The 12,261-nt window shown below is 39.4% G+C and overlaps 1 protein-coding gene across 2 annotated transcripts in view; it reads left to right on the forward strand.

Moving 5' to 3' along the window:
* Positions 1-12,261, forward strand: part of TEC (tec protein tyrosine kinase) — a 43,765-nt gene that overhangs the window by 28,831 nt on the left and 2,673 nt on the right. The window contains exons 5-17 of one of the 2 annotated variants that reach the window (XM_071743607.1): positions 1,184-1,312; positions 2,685-2,725; positions 3,169-3,350; positions 4,293-4,358; positions 6,115-6,169; positions 6,322-6,401; positions 6,873-7,006; positions 8,249-8,323; positions 9,059-9,230; positions 9,399-9,615; positions 10,146-10,210; positions 11,234-11,352; positions 11,700-11,857. In XM_071743607.1, coding sequence (XP_071599708.1) covers positions 1,184-1,312; positions 2,685-2,725; positions 3,169-3,350; positions 4,293-4,358; positions 6,115-6,169; positions 6,322-6,401; positions 6,873-7,006; positions 8,249-8,323; positions 9,059-9,230; positions 9,399-9,615; positions 10,146-10,210; positions 11,234-11,352; positions 11,700-11,857 — 1,493 coding nt within the window. The remainder of the gene's footprint in view (positions 1-1,183; positions 1,313-2,684; positions 2,726-3,168; positions 3,351-4,292; positions 4,359-6,114; positions 6,170-6,321; positions 6,402-6,872; positions 7,007-8,248; positions 8,324-9,058; positions 9,231-9,398; positions 9,616-10,145; positions 10,211-11,233; positions 11,353-11,699; positions 11,858-12,261) is intronic. The other variant, XM_071743608.1, reaches the window with a different exon arrangement.

Raw genomic sequence — 12,261 nt, forward strand, 5'->3', positions numbered from 1 at the left:
AAATGGGGTAAAGGAAGACAGGGGTTGGGGTTTTCTGGCATCCACATTGACGTTAGCTCAGTCTGGATGGGCATCAGTTGGCTCTGTGGGAGATAGTGAGCAATTTCCTTTACACAATTTATTTTTTATTCCTTTTTTGTTGCTAAACTGTCTTTATCTAAAGCCAAAAGCATTTTCCTCTTGTGCTTTCTATTCTCTCACCCATCCCTCTGGGTGAGAGGAAGTGGGTGAGTGGCTGCATGGGTGCTCAGCTACTGGCCAGTGTCAACCCACGCACAAGATAGAAAAATAAAATGGTAAAGCTCTTATTGCATGTGTCCACTGATTCTTATTGGGCCAGATCATCATTTGTATACCCAGCATGTTATAACAGGTATGGGGAATATCAAGCACCCACTGATGTGATTTGATTTGCGATGCCCAGCTACGATCAGAATTAAATCATCAAAAAGCTTATGCAAGCTCATTTTTTTGGAATGTAGATAGACAATATGGTGGGGCTGATGGTCTTACACTGATGTAAAATGACAGGATCTGATTAGTGCTATCATAGTGAGTTACAGTCCTTTTTTCTAGAGCTTCCTAATGCTTTCTGCCACCATCAAATGCCCACGTTTAGTTGCAGGTGCTCTGCAAAGTAATAAGAAATAATCCTTTTGTTGGGGACTGCTGGGCAAAGATATAACCTCTGAAATTCCTCCTTTCAGATCAAGCACAGGCATTGTGCCATAAAACAGGGTAAATGTCAGCTACCTTTCCCTCCAGAGCACTATTTGTAGAGGAAATTAAGTCACTTGCAACAGTAATAAAAAGAAAAGGGAGAGGAAAAGCCCCCAGTACCTTCACAGCTGCCTGACAGCTTTGCACAGTGCAGGTGGATGCACCAAACACCTGCTGGGGTTGTAGGCAGGGAGTATGGCACTCTCCTGGAATAAAGCCATGTACTATCCCAAAATTGTCCTCTACTGTCATTGTATCACCTCCATATACACTTGCAAGAGGGTCCTTAAGAGAAACAATGCTAAAACAAGGGCAAGTGAAGATTAATGACCCGTATCAAAGATACTCCAATAGTTATTAAAAACGGTCCTTGTGCAAGTTTTGTGTTTTTTGCTTGGTTGGGTTTTGTTTTTTGTTTTTTTTTTCTTGTATATTTCAGTATATGCTCTTTTTCTTATTGCAGAAATAAAGAACAACAGCAATATAATGGTAAAATATCATCCTAAATTCTGGACAGAGGGAATTTATCAGTGCTGCAGACAGACAGAAAAATTAGCACCTGGCTGTGAGAAATACAATCTTTTTGAAAACAGTAAGTACATATATTTTGGCTTGCCATATTTTTCTATTTTCTTTTTTTTATATGATCCCATCATCACACCTGAAACCCCTAGACTTTAGAGAGCAGTGTGAATCACTGATATTGTGCCTAACGTAAATAAAAATGTTTGTTTCATTTCAGAGCATTTTGATAAAATATAAAACTGGTGAATTGTCCTCCCCAAAACAGTTTAGAAAAATGTGAAAGGAGTAACTGAGGTTTGCTGAATTTGTTTCACTTTGTTTTCTTTTCCCTTGAAACTTATTTGGCCAAATAAGTACAATAAAAACTGAGGATAAAACCTGATTCAGCTAGAAATTCTTGCCAGCTCTTTAGTTTTATAGATAAATAACATCTACATACTCAAGTAAAAAAAACAAAACTGCATTTGGCACATTACCACACCACTGTAAGCGTGCTACAGGAAGGCTTAACATATTTATAGACACTACTAAATTTTCTTTGAGGCTTCTAAGTACTCATGTGCCAAACCAGGATGAACTTTGACTGCCATAGGCATGTGCATCTTCCAGCACTGGAATCACAGATCCTGCTTGTGCACAAGCAAATGCTGCAGTGTGCAAAGATGTGCAAGAGTGACCCTCACTGCAATATTGTCCTACATAAGGGAATAGTAATTTGGTTCACAGTGTAAGGAAAATTCTATAGTAGGAAAAGAAATGGAGCCATTACTTACCTCCCAGTAAAATCAGCAGTGCCTGGGTGGTTTCTTGCATCCCTTAAATGGGAATGGTGGGGACCTGTGGATGTAGTTGCATCAAAAGACTTGAAGAATAAGATGTTGATTGTTGTCAGCTATATTTAGCAGGAAGATGTAAAACCTAACATATAACTCAACCTTTGAAGTGTAAAACAAAAATCAGCAAAGTAGAAAAAAGTACTCCTAGACCCAGTAAAAAAAAAGATACAGCATTCCTGCCATATTTAGTGAAGAGAGTGGGGGAGTACTATTTTTTTAGAAAAGCAGATGTTGATAGGAACAGACATTTGTATTAGCATGTTGACAACAACACTACTTCCTTTTAGATAATATTTTTTATCTCCATCTCTTTTTTATTTCTCATCTATTTCTACATCTGAGAGCTGGTTCAGATTTCTATGTGGACACTCAGACATGGCACAAATATTGCCAAATCATGTGGTGAATGTAGCCTGACATTCGATTTGGGATGTTTTTGCAAGAATATTTCATCAACGTTTTCCTAGTGTTTAACTGGAGCCATCTTTTCTTTCTGATTTACTAAACTGTCCTGAGGACTAGTTAAAATATTAAACCTTTGATTAATATTTAATCCTGAAATTTAAACCTTTGATTCATTTTTTCCTTATGCTCTGTTTCTAGATGTAACGAGATTTCCCTCCCCGATGCCAGAAAAAAATGTGGTAGGTAGTGTTTTTAAAATCCTGCCTAGATAATTGCTGGGTTTTGAGATGGCATTTGGATTCCCTGAGATTCATTCCATACCCTGTGGCAAGGCTCTGTTTCTCCATGCATCAGTGAACATCATGCTCTGTCTTAGGAAGGGAAAATATCCCATTGAAATGCAGCTGCACCTGTAAGCTCTGTCTGTGCTGCTGGTGGGAGAGGCAGTCAAAAAGCAAGTGCCAGCTGGAGTTGCCCTTTCCTGTCAGCCCTGTGGGTAGCACCTCGGTGATGGATGCCACACTTTCCAGCTGCCTACACAGGCCACCACAGCTCAGTGCTGAGGCAGCCCAGAAGATGCTCAGCTTTTGCCTCTGGGCTGCTTTGCACTGGTGGGATGGTGTGAGTGGGTGGGATGATGGAGCAGAGCAGGATGCTGATAATTATGTTGGGTCATTTTCAGCGAAGGCCTCCACCACCTGTTCCTCCAGTTGAAGAAAATGGCAATGAAGAGGAGGAGATAGTGGTAGCAATGTATGATTTTGAGCCTACAGAGCATCACGATTTAAGATTAGAGAAAGGTGAAGAATACACGGTGATTGAGAAGAATGACATTCACTGGTGGAAGGCCAGGGACAAATATGGGTAAACACAATTTCCTTATTTTTTATTAGTAAGCTAAGAAGAAGGTTTCCATATTGTAGCAGTTTATATTGATTGTGTGGCAACAGATAACTCTTAGGCCCCACTTTGGACTCCAGCCCTCATCCATATTATTATTCCCACATAGATATTATTATCTCATCCATATTATTATTCCCACATAGAAACTAACTTTTTGAAAGTGCAGTTCTTGTAGAAGAGCACAAAGAATTGCAGAATTGGCAGCTTATATACTTCTACTTCCTGTCAGTCTGTATGGTTTCCCCATGAAAGCATCATCCAACCTGCAAAACCTCACTAAACTGGTACAGTACTCCTGCTTCCCTGGGGAACAGCTCATTAGGGAGCAATATGGTTAACAGCAGGCTCCAGCCTCCAGACTTGAATAATCATCATCTTATTTAATAGCTGGATCATTAAGAGCAATATTTAAATGAGTTGAAAGAGAGCTGCAGTGAGATGCTTTAATGACTACAACTTTACATTCCCTGGATTAAAATTTTTCCCTGTGGTTTTAAGGGTGAACATTTCCATACTTCAATATTTATTCCATCCCTGTTGCAATATGTTAGGGGTAATTGTGAGTCACCAGGCTGTGGCAGGTTCCAAATGTATCTCCAGTGACAGGCTGGGGCCTCCAAGCACTTAGTGAGGGTTATCCAGGAGAGGGTTACTCTTCTGCATCCCTTCTCCTGGTTTTCTTGGACACTTCTGCCCATGTCACTTCTCTGCAGTGAAAGCTGCAATGAAAGTTAATGTGGAAATGCTGATGTGGAATATTAGTTTCTTTATTATCATCGGTAGAGTGGGTGGATCAATGCAAAATAAATTACTTATAATTAGCAGAATAAAACACTGTCTTCTAGGCATGCAATTTTACATGTTTTCACTTGGATTATATATGTTCTTTTTTTTTTTTTTTAGAAAGCAAGGCTATATTCCTAGCAACTATGTAACAGGAAAGAAGTCCAACAACCTTGATCAATATGAGTAAGTGAATATTTGAATTACATCTAGAAGATGATAAAATTAAAGTTATACTTGGAGAATTGCAAAATATTTTTAAACTTTTGAAAGTAATCATTTGCACACAATAGCATCAATATCAGAAACTAATAATGTAAATTTTTGAATTTACATTAAATTCATAAATGTAAATATTTGAAATTTGCATACATTTGCCCTGATTCTCTTTTTTTTTTTTTTTTTTTTGCTGTGATATATAAAGTAGAGTGAGATGACCATCAGGCTTATAGTTTTTAGGCTATTACTAGGAAAGCAAATAAACTTTCCCAGTTCTCTGATAGGCAAAGGATTATGTCAAAGGAAATGTACCCATTCTAAGTGTGCTGAGTGTTTTTTTAATATTAAAATGACATGTCTGTCCAAAATGTGTGGCTGTAAGATAGCAGAATACAAAACAGTGGAAATCATTCAAAATAAACATAGCAGATCAGAGATTTTGGAAGGCAGCTCCAGTTTTCAAGAAAATGTATCACTCAGTCTCAGTGTATGCATGTAACTTATCAACTTATCAGCTAGAAAAGTTTGTTTGGATTTTTTTTTAAACTAAGCAAAACCAACCCAATTTTTTCTAGTTGATGTTTGATTATGGAGTACTTATTTAAGAGCATCAGGGTAAAATTTAACACTTTAGTATCCAAGCCTGTTCTTGATATTCAGATTGCAGTACAGTATAAACTGGTGCCTGCAAGCTTAAGACTGTATTTAATAACTTTTGCTTAAAATGGAGCTGCAATGAAATATTAATTAAGACCAGTTTACAAAACCACATTAGTAGCTCCAAAACCCTACTCTCAGCCACGCAGGGCTTCTCCTGCTCTGTTTTCAGAGAAAGTAAAATTTCTGGGATTTTACCCTCAGTTTTACTAGAGGGAATTACTTGTTCTTTGCTGCTTTCTCATCTTTGTGGCTCTTGCTACGAGCCCTGCCCTGCTCAGGGCTGGGCTGCAAGCTGGCAGAAAGGGAAGGAACTGGGCTGCCTTATCTGGTCCAGCCACTCTTACCACCTTGGGGCTGTAATTCTGAGTCATTCTAAGGAGGATTACTCCAGGTCATCTATCAGCTGCAAGAAACCACTATCTCCAGAGGAGCAGAACTTGATTAGAGGCTGCTGTGCCATTTCCCTGCTCAGTTACTGCTGTTACAGCATAGCTGGAAATGATTGCTCCATGCCATTTGGGACCTGCCTCTTTGCCCTTTTCATGTCGTTTGCTGGCTGAAATGTCAGTGTGCCCGTGGCTGCTTTAACCTGCCCGTGCAGCACCGAGCTCAGGAATGTGCAGCCATGACATTTAATTCACTTCTGACCTCCTCTTTGGTAGGTGGGTCCTACCTGGAAAACCAGAACTGTGACATTATTGAATGAGGGAGCAGCCACCTCCGCAGCTGCTTCCTGGGGCTGCCATCCTGCCCTTGGCCAGCAGCCTGTGTGTGTATTTGAGAAGTGGTTTTGCACCCCCCTCCCCCAGAAGTATATGATTCAAGTACCTGAACTTTATGTGGTTCTGTGGAATCTCGCCGGATTTGTCTCAAGGCATTTTTATGGCGTAAATGCACAACGTAATAAAGGCCGATTTTTGCACACTAACAAAGGTTCAGTTCTTGATCTTCATTTACAAACTTTGTAGTTTTTGTAATTTTTAGGTTTGTAATACTTGGCTTCAAGCATTTTAGATAAATAATGCACCTTGGAGAAGTTTTGATTACTGATGCTGTGTTGCAGGTGGTACAGCAGAAACCTGAACAGAAGCAAGGCAGAGCAGCTCCTCAGAAACGAGGTGAGCACAGCAGCCTTGCAGTATTAACTGTAAAATTCACATAAAGTAGCTTCTTTTATTAAAGAAGAGCCTTGTTTTGGCTCATGCAAATCACAGAATGAGTAGAAGAGACATGCAGTTTAAAACTGGTTGTAAATGTTCTTGTATTTTAGGATAAAGAAGGTGGTTTTGTGGTGAGAGACTCGAGTCAGCCTGGCCTGTATACAGTTTCCCTTTATACAAAATTTGGAGGGTGAGTTTCTGTGGCTCCTCTACACACCTTGTCCTGTCCAAATCCATTTGCATCTGTATCCAAACCCATGGGCTTGCATCTCAGCTCCATGGTTAGGTCATGTTTGGTTGAATTCAGTGTAGACCTGAGCTTCTACCCAAAGGAGATGTTGCTCTCCTACCCTGTTTGGGCTCTTCCCTTCTGCCAGCCCAGGTGTTTTCTTTGGCTGTGTGGTGAAGTGGATTAGGGACCTCATCAGGATGAAAATTAATTTGTTAGGGCTTAATCTTCAACTTGGTCTGAGCTCTGAGATGAAGGTGAGTCACCAGTGGTTCAGATCTTTGTTATGGAAGCTGTTCCCTGAAACTTGTGACACTGGGCACCTGCACTGGCCCTTCCGGTTTTGTTTTCCTACTCATTGCACTCCCCTTAAAAATTTCATAACAAATGATATTGTATTATTATCAATTGTTACTATTACTTCTTTTACAGAGAAGGTTCATCAGGAATAAGACACTACCATATAAAAGAAACATTGACATCACCGAAGCAGTACTACCTTGCAGAGAAACATCTCTTTAACTCCATTCCAGAAATAATTGATTATCATAAACATAATGCAGCAGGTAGGTGAACTGGATTTTTTTCTGTTGCTTGGGGTTGATTTGAAAAGGAGTGTGAGGCATTTTGGATTTTTAATGGGAGTTTTTAGGCTTTTATAGGTCCTCCTTTTTCATGGAAGTCATGAGACACTGCATTTTCACATTTTTTCAATATAGGCAATAATTTGAAATGTTTTATGTGACTATATATATATATGAATATGTTACTGCCCCATAAATGTGAGCTGCCTGTAACCCACAGCAGATGGATAGTGATGATACCTCCCCAGATTACACTGCAGGAGGTGGCTTATTTACTGGCTGGTCACCACTGCTTAAAATGACCTAATCTTCCCATCTAGCAACTAGATAAAGAGAACAGTAATGTATCATTCAGGAAATCCCTAAAGATGAGTCTGTGTAAAGGTTAGACACTTCAGATTCGTGGCTGAGGCTGGTGTCTGCCCACTGTATGGTGGCATGCAGAGAGTTTAGAAATCAGGTTCAAGGCACAGGTACTAATATTGTATTTATTTTTTTTCCCAAGTTCAGTCTGTACATGAATTTCCCTCATGACCTATAGTTTCCTGATGTATAGATCCACCTCCGATGATCTGGCATTTGATGATGATATTCTGGAAAATGCCTTTCTGGAAAATATGCTCAAAAAAACAACTGTCTTTGCTTTCCACTTATTATAATTGATTTTCCTACTTATTTATAATTGCTTCATTTCGTTTGGTCATATCAAGTTCTGACAAGATTTTAGGAGGGTATTCAGGTAGCATGCAGCATTTATTTTGAATATATAAAATCTCCACGTGAAATTTATGGATTTATATATGGGAAACAGAAATTATGAGAAGTAATGTGAGATCTTTCTGATCTATGAAAGGGTTCCTTAGCATTTATTTGTGCCAGCATAGCTGTAAAGCACAAATATGTATGCATATATATATTTATCCAGCTCTCAGCAGTAAAGAAGATGCAACAAGTTAGTTGCAGTGGGCGCTCCCATGTATCTTTTGTAGCCATTCTGAGTAGGCAACACAAGGCAATAGCAGGAAATAAAGGTTGGACCAGATGATCCTTGTGGTCCCTTCCAACCTGGCATTCTATGATTTTATGAAAATATGGCCAAAGCTTTAAATAGTGATGAGATTATTGTTTATCGGTGTTGAAGTTTGCGGTGGAAAAGTGGCTGATTTTCTTCCTGGCACTATTTCAGAAGCAAACTGTGTCTTTTGAATTGTCATTGAACCTCAGGTCTTGTTACCAGGCTACGTTACCCAGTCACCCCAAAGAAGACAACAGCACCAACAACAGCAGGATTCAGCTATGGTAATTCCACGTTATCATAACCTACATGTATCTTCTGTAATTTATATATGTTAAGATTATACAATATTTTCTAAAAATTTTGAAGATTTTAATTTTGTATTGTGATTGGCTATAGGAACACAGGTCCAAGTTGTAGTTTGAGGTTTTGCACAGAAGATCATCACACAAGGGTGTCATGGCTGGTGGTAGTTGTGGGGTGGGAAGGGCAGCAGTGAGGAGAGGCAGAACATGTCACTGGTGCTCCAGGGGAATTTGGCGTCTCCGTGCTCTTGTGGACAGCTTGAGCTCTGCCTGGTTAAGCACCTGTGCCCTTGGCTCCTTCATAAGCCTCCAGATTTCTGACTCAATCTTGACCCTTTGATCTTTGTGGACAGGTTACTTTTTTTAACATAAATTTGGAATAACCTGTTTTAAGCATAGCACATCAGGTGATGTGAACAGCTTCTACCTGTTGGCACAACTTTCTATGATGGCAGCTTGTTGAAATCAAGTCTGATAATATCAGTATGTAATTTACTAGCCCAAGAAGGTTTGACTTTTGCTTTCTGTGTTGATCAAGATCTGCTTAAAGGTCGTATCTGCCTAAGAGTTTGTTTAGTTGTGATATCAAGGTGTTCAGTTTTCAAGTTAGTTCTTTGATGTTTTTGCCCTAAATCCCTTATTCGCCAGTAATCCGGTTTCCCTTACCAAGTACCAGTTGAGGAGTCATGGGTTCTCTTCTGTTCCATTTTATAGAGAAATGGGAAATTAATCCCTCAGAACTGACATTCATGAGAGAGCTGGGGAGCGGCCTGTTTGGAGTTGTGCGCCTCGGGAAGTGGAGGGCTCAGTATAAAGTGGCCATCAAAGCAATTCGGGAAGGGGCGATGTATGAAGAAGATTTCATTGAAGAAGCTAAAGTCATGATGTGAGTTGTGTGCTTGGCACTTTTTTGGCCAGTTCTAGGCCTCCGATGCCATATGCTGATTATAAATAAAACACGTAAGGAAGGAAGGTGGCATTCTTGCCATTTTGTGGGGTGGAGAGATAGTGCTGGGTGGAGGAAGTATTAACAACGTGATCTCAATCTTTTCAGGAAGCTAACACATCCTAAATTAGTTCAACTGTATGGTGTGTGCACGCAACAGAGACCTATTTACATTGTGACAGAGTTCATGGAGCATGGCTGCCTTCTCAACTACCTGAGACAAAAGCGGGGAGTTTTGAGTAAAGATGTCCTGCTCACTATGTGCCAAGATGTATGTGAGGGAATGGAGTACCTGGAGAGAAACAGCTTTATCCACAGAGACCTGGTAACATCCCATTAGGCAATACATTTCTCTTTGAAATTTTTATTTTTGAACTAAGCTATTTTTTTTAAACAGTCTGGTTGATAACTTTTTTTGTGAGTAGCTGAAGTAGGCTCTCTAGGGTCTCATCAATTCTCTAGAGCAGCTCTGTGCAGAAAATTAGGAGAGGCTTCTCTCTCCTATGAAAATGGGATAAAATCTCTCTGAACTTGTAATAAAGAATTAGTAGCTATTTGAGCTGATATAACAGTGTATCTGCTCTGTACCTGTGCTGTTTTCACCAGTCACCAGGCCTTTGAGGTGATAAATTTTCCTGGTGAGTTTTTAAAAAATAGTTTAGTTGTCAAAGCAGTAGTATCAGGTGCAAATGCCCATGTACCTTTTGTGTTGAGAGTACATGTGTACCACACATACTTTTGTATGTGGTGCATCAGTGAACTTAAGCAATGGGGACAAAGTCCTCATTAGATCATTGTAATGTTTCTGCTAGACACTGCAAGTTTTTCATCCAAGTCTAACCATTCCCTTTGCAGGCTGCCAGGAACTGCTTGGTGAGTGACTCAGGAGTGGTCAAAGTGTCAGATTTTGGAATGACGAGGTATGTCTGAGTATGCAAACACATTTGTGGGGTTTTGGGAATATCCACCTAACCCTTGTACTTAACCATAGGGCAACACGCACCTAGCAAAATCACAGGCAAAAATGATTTTTTTTGACTTCTAGGAAACATCCTTTGGTTCATTTCTTTTTCCAGTTCCTTTAAAGCTGGTTCATTCTGTGGTCATGTTGATCTCCTTACTCATCTTAATCCTGGAAAAAAAAAACCTAGGCAGCTTATTCTCTAGAGCAGTGTGTCTAGTGCTTACCAGAGAGGTAAGGCTTTGAATGGACTCTGTGGTCTGACTGGTCTTCTGTTAGCAGTTTTGTGAAAATGGTTCAAGTTTTAATATTGTAGTGATACAGGAGTGTCAGGCACATTAGAGCTTGTGACTTGGACAGCAGAGCTCCTGCTGCAGAGGTAATAACTGTTAATCTATATATTGGTAAAAAAAACATAGAAAGAGGCTGTTCAGTGAGTGCGAGATGCTCTTGGGGTAGCTCTTGCATCTCACTGAGACCCAGAGAGGGTTAATTTCCTGCCCTTGTTATGACCCGTGGGTGCTAGCGTGTAGGCAAAGCAGGAGGTGGGAAGCAGCACTTTTGAAGCAGGAGTTCAACCACCATGATTTGTCCATGATATTTTTTGCTTTTGCTACCTTTTTGTGCTACTAAGTTTGCATGTCCCCTAAAATCTGAATTCAGACTGACCAGCGAGAAACAGAGCAAGGAATTTATCCTTTTGCATAATTTTCTCTTGAAATCAGATATTTAACTTGGAAGTGGCCTAGACCTGTGTGGTATAGGTGAAAATCATAAGGGAGACTGAGGTCATAAGGAAAATAAACTGTCTCTCCTGAATCTTACTCCTGCCCTAGAGAAATGATTTTTATTGTGCTGCTAACAGTCTCGGCCATTAGGTGGCAATATGAGCTTCTAATATTCAAATTTAAAACTATCTTTTGCAGGCTTGGAGGATATAATGTTTTTAATGTTTTTCTACTTTTATTTATTTTTTTTTTAGGTATGTCCTTGATGACCAATACACCAGCTCCTCAGGGGCTAAATTTCCTGTGAAATGGTGCCCCCCAGAAGTTTTTAATTATAGCCGATTCAGCAGCAAATCGGATGTCTGGTCATTTGGTAAGATGTTCATCAATGAAAGAAAGCACTATTTTTACATTTTATAAAAAGCAGTTAAGCTTCAGTTATTGGGAAGGATTCAGACATCTGAGAAGAAGCTCAGAGAAACCATTAACCATGGTTTTATGCTTGCATTAAGTTCCTCAGAGACTTTTAGAACCTTTATTTATTAAAGCCCATGCTACTAGAATAAGAAATTTTCAGCGATGACACCTGTGAACACTTTCTAGAACATGGATCTCAAACTATTATCTATCAGAAACCCTAACCCCAGAGCTCAAAGTAAACTATATTTTAAGAAGTTATTTACTCATTTTCTTAATAATTATTTTATTTCCTTTTTAAAGGTGTTTTAATGTGGGAAGTATTTACAGAAGGAAAAATGCCCTTTGAAAAAAGCTCCAACTATGAAGTGGTAACAATGGTTAGCCAAGGACATCGTCTGTATCGGCCCAAACTAGCCTGTAAGCAGGTGTATGAAATTATGATGATGTGCTGGCAAGAGGTATATACTTTTTCTTTTGTCTTTGAATTGGAAAAATGGTCAATCTAGCCAAGAAATGAATCTCTACTGCAGTATTCTGACTGTATCCAGCTCTCTCAGCTATTCGTGTGTTTACTGCAATAACAAAGGTCTCCCCTCGTTTGCAACTGAAGTAGAGCTGTGATAAGAAAAAACACTGAGGAAATTCCTGTGAAATAAACAGACAATCAGATTAAGTATGCAAAGGCAACTAGTAACAAAATTAAATAATTACCAAGTCTGTGCTGGTCCTGATTAATTATATGTACAAATGTTGCTAGAAAAACCAGTTCAGTTAGAATGAGACAGAGGTGGAAAATCTGATTTTATACTGCCTCAGTTTATTAATCATTACAGAACCATGCTAGAATGACTGAAAATATTTT

This window comes from Heliangelus exortis, chromosome 4 (assembly GCF_036169615.1).
Source record: "Heliangelus exortis chromosome 4, bHelExo1.hap1, whole genome shotgun sequence".
NCBI classification, from domain to species: Eukaryota; Metazoa; Chordata; class Aves; order Apodiformes; family Trochilidae; genus Heliangelus; species Heliangelus exortis.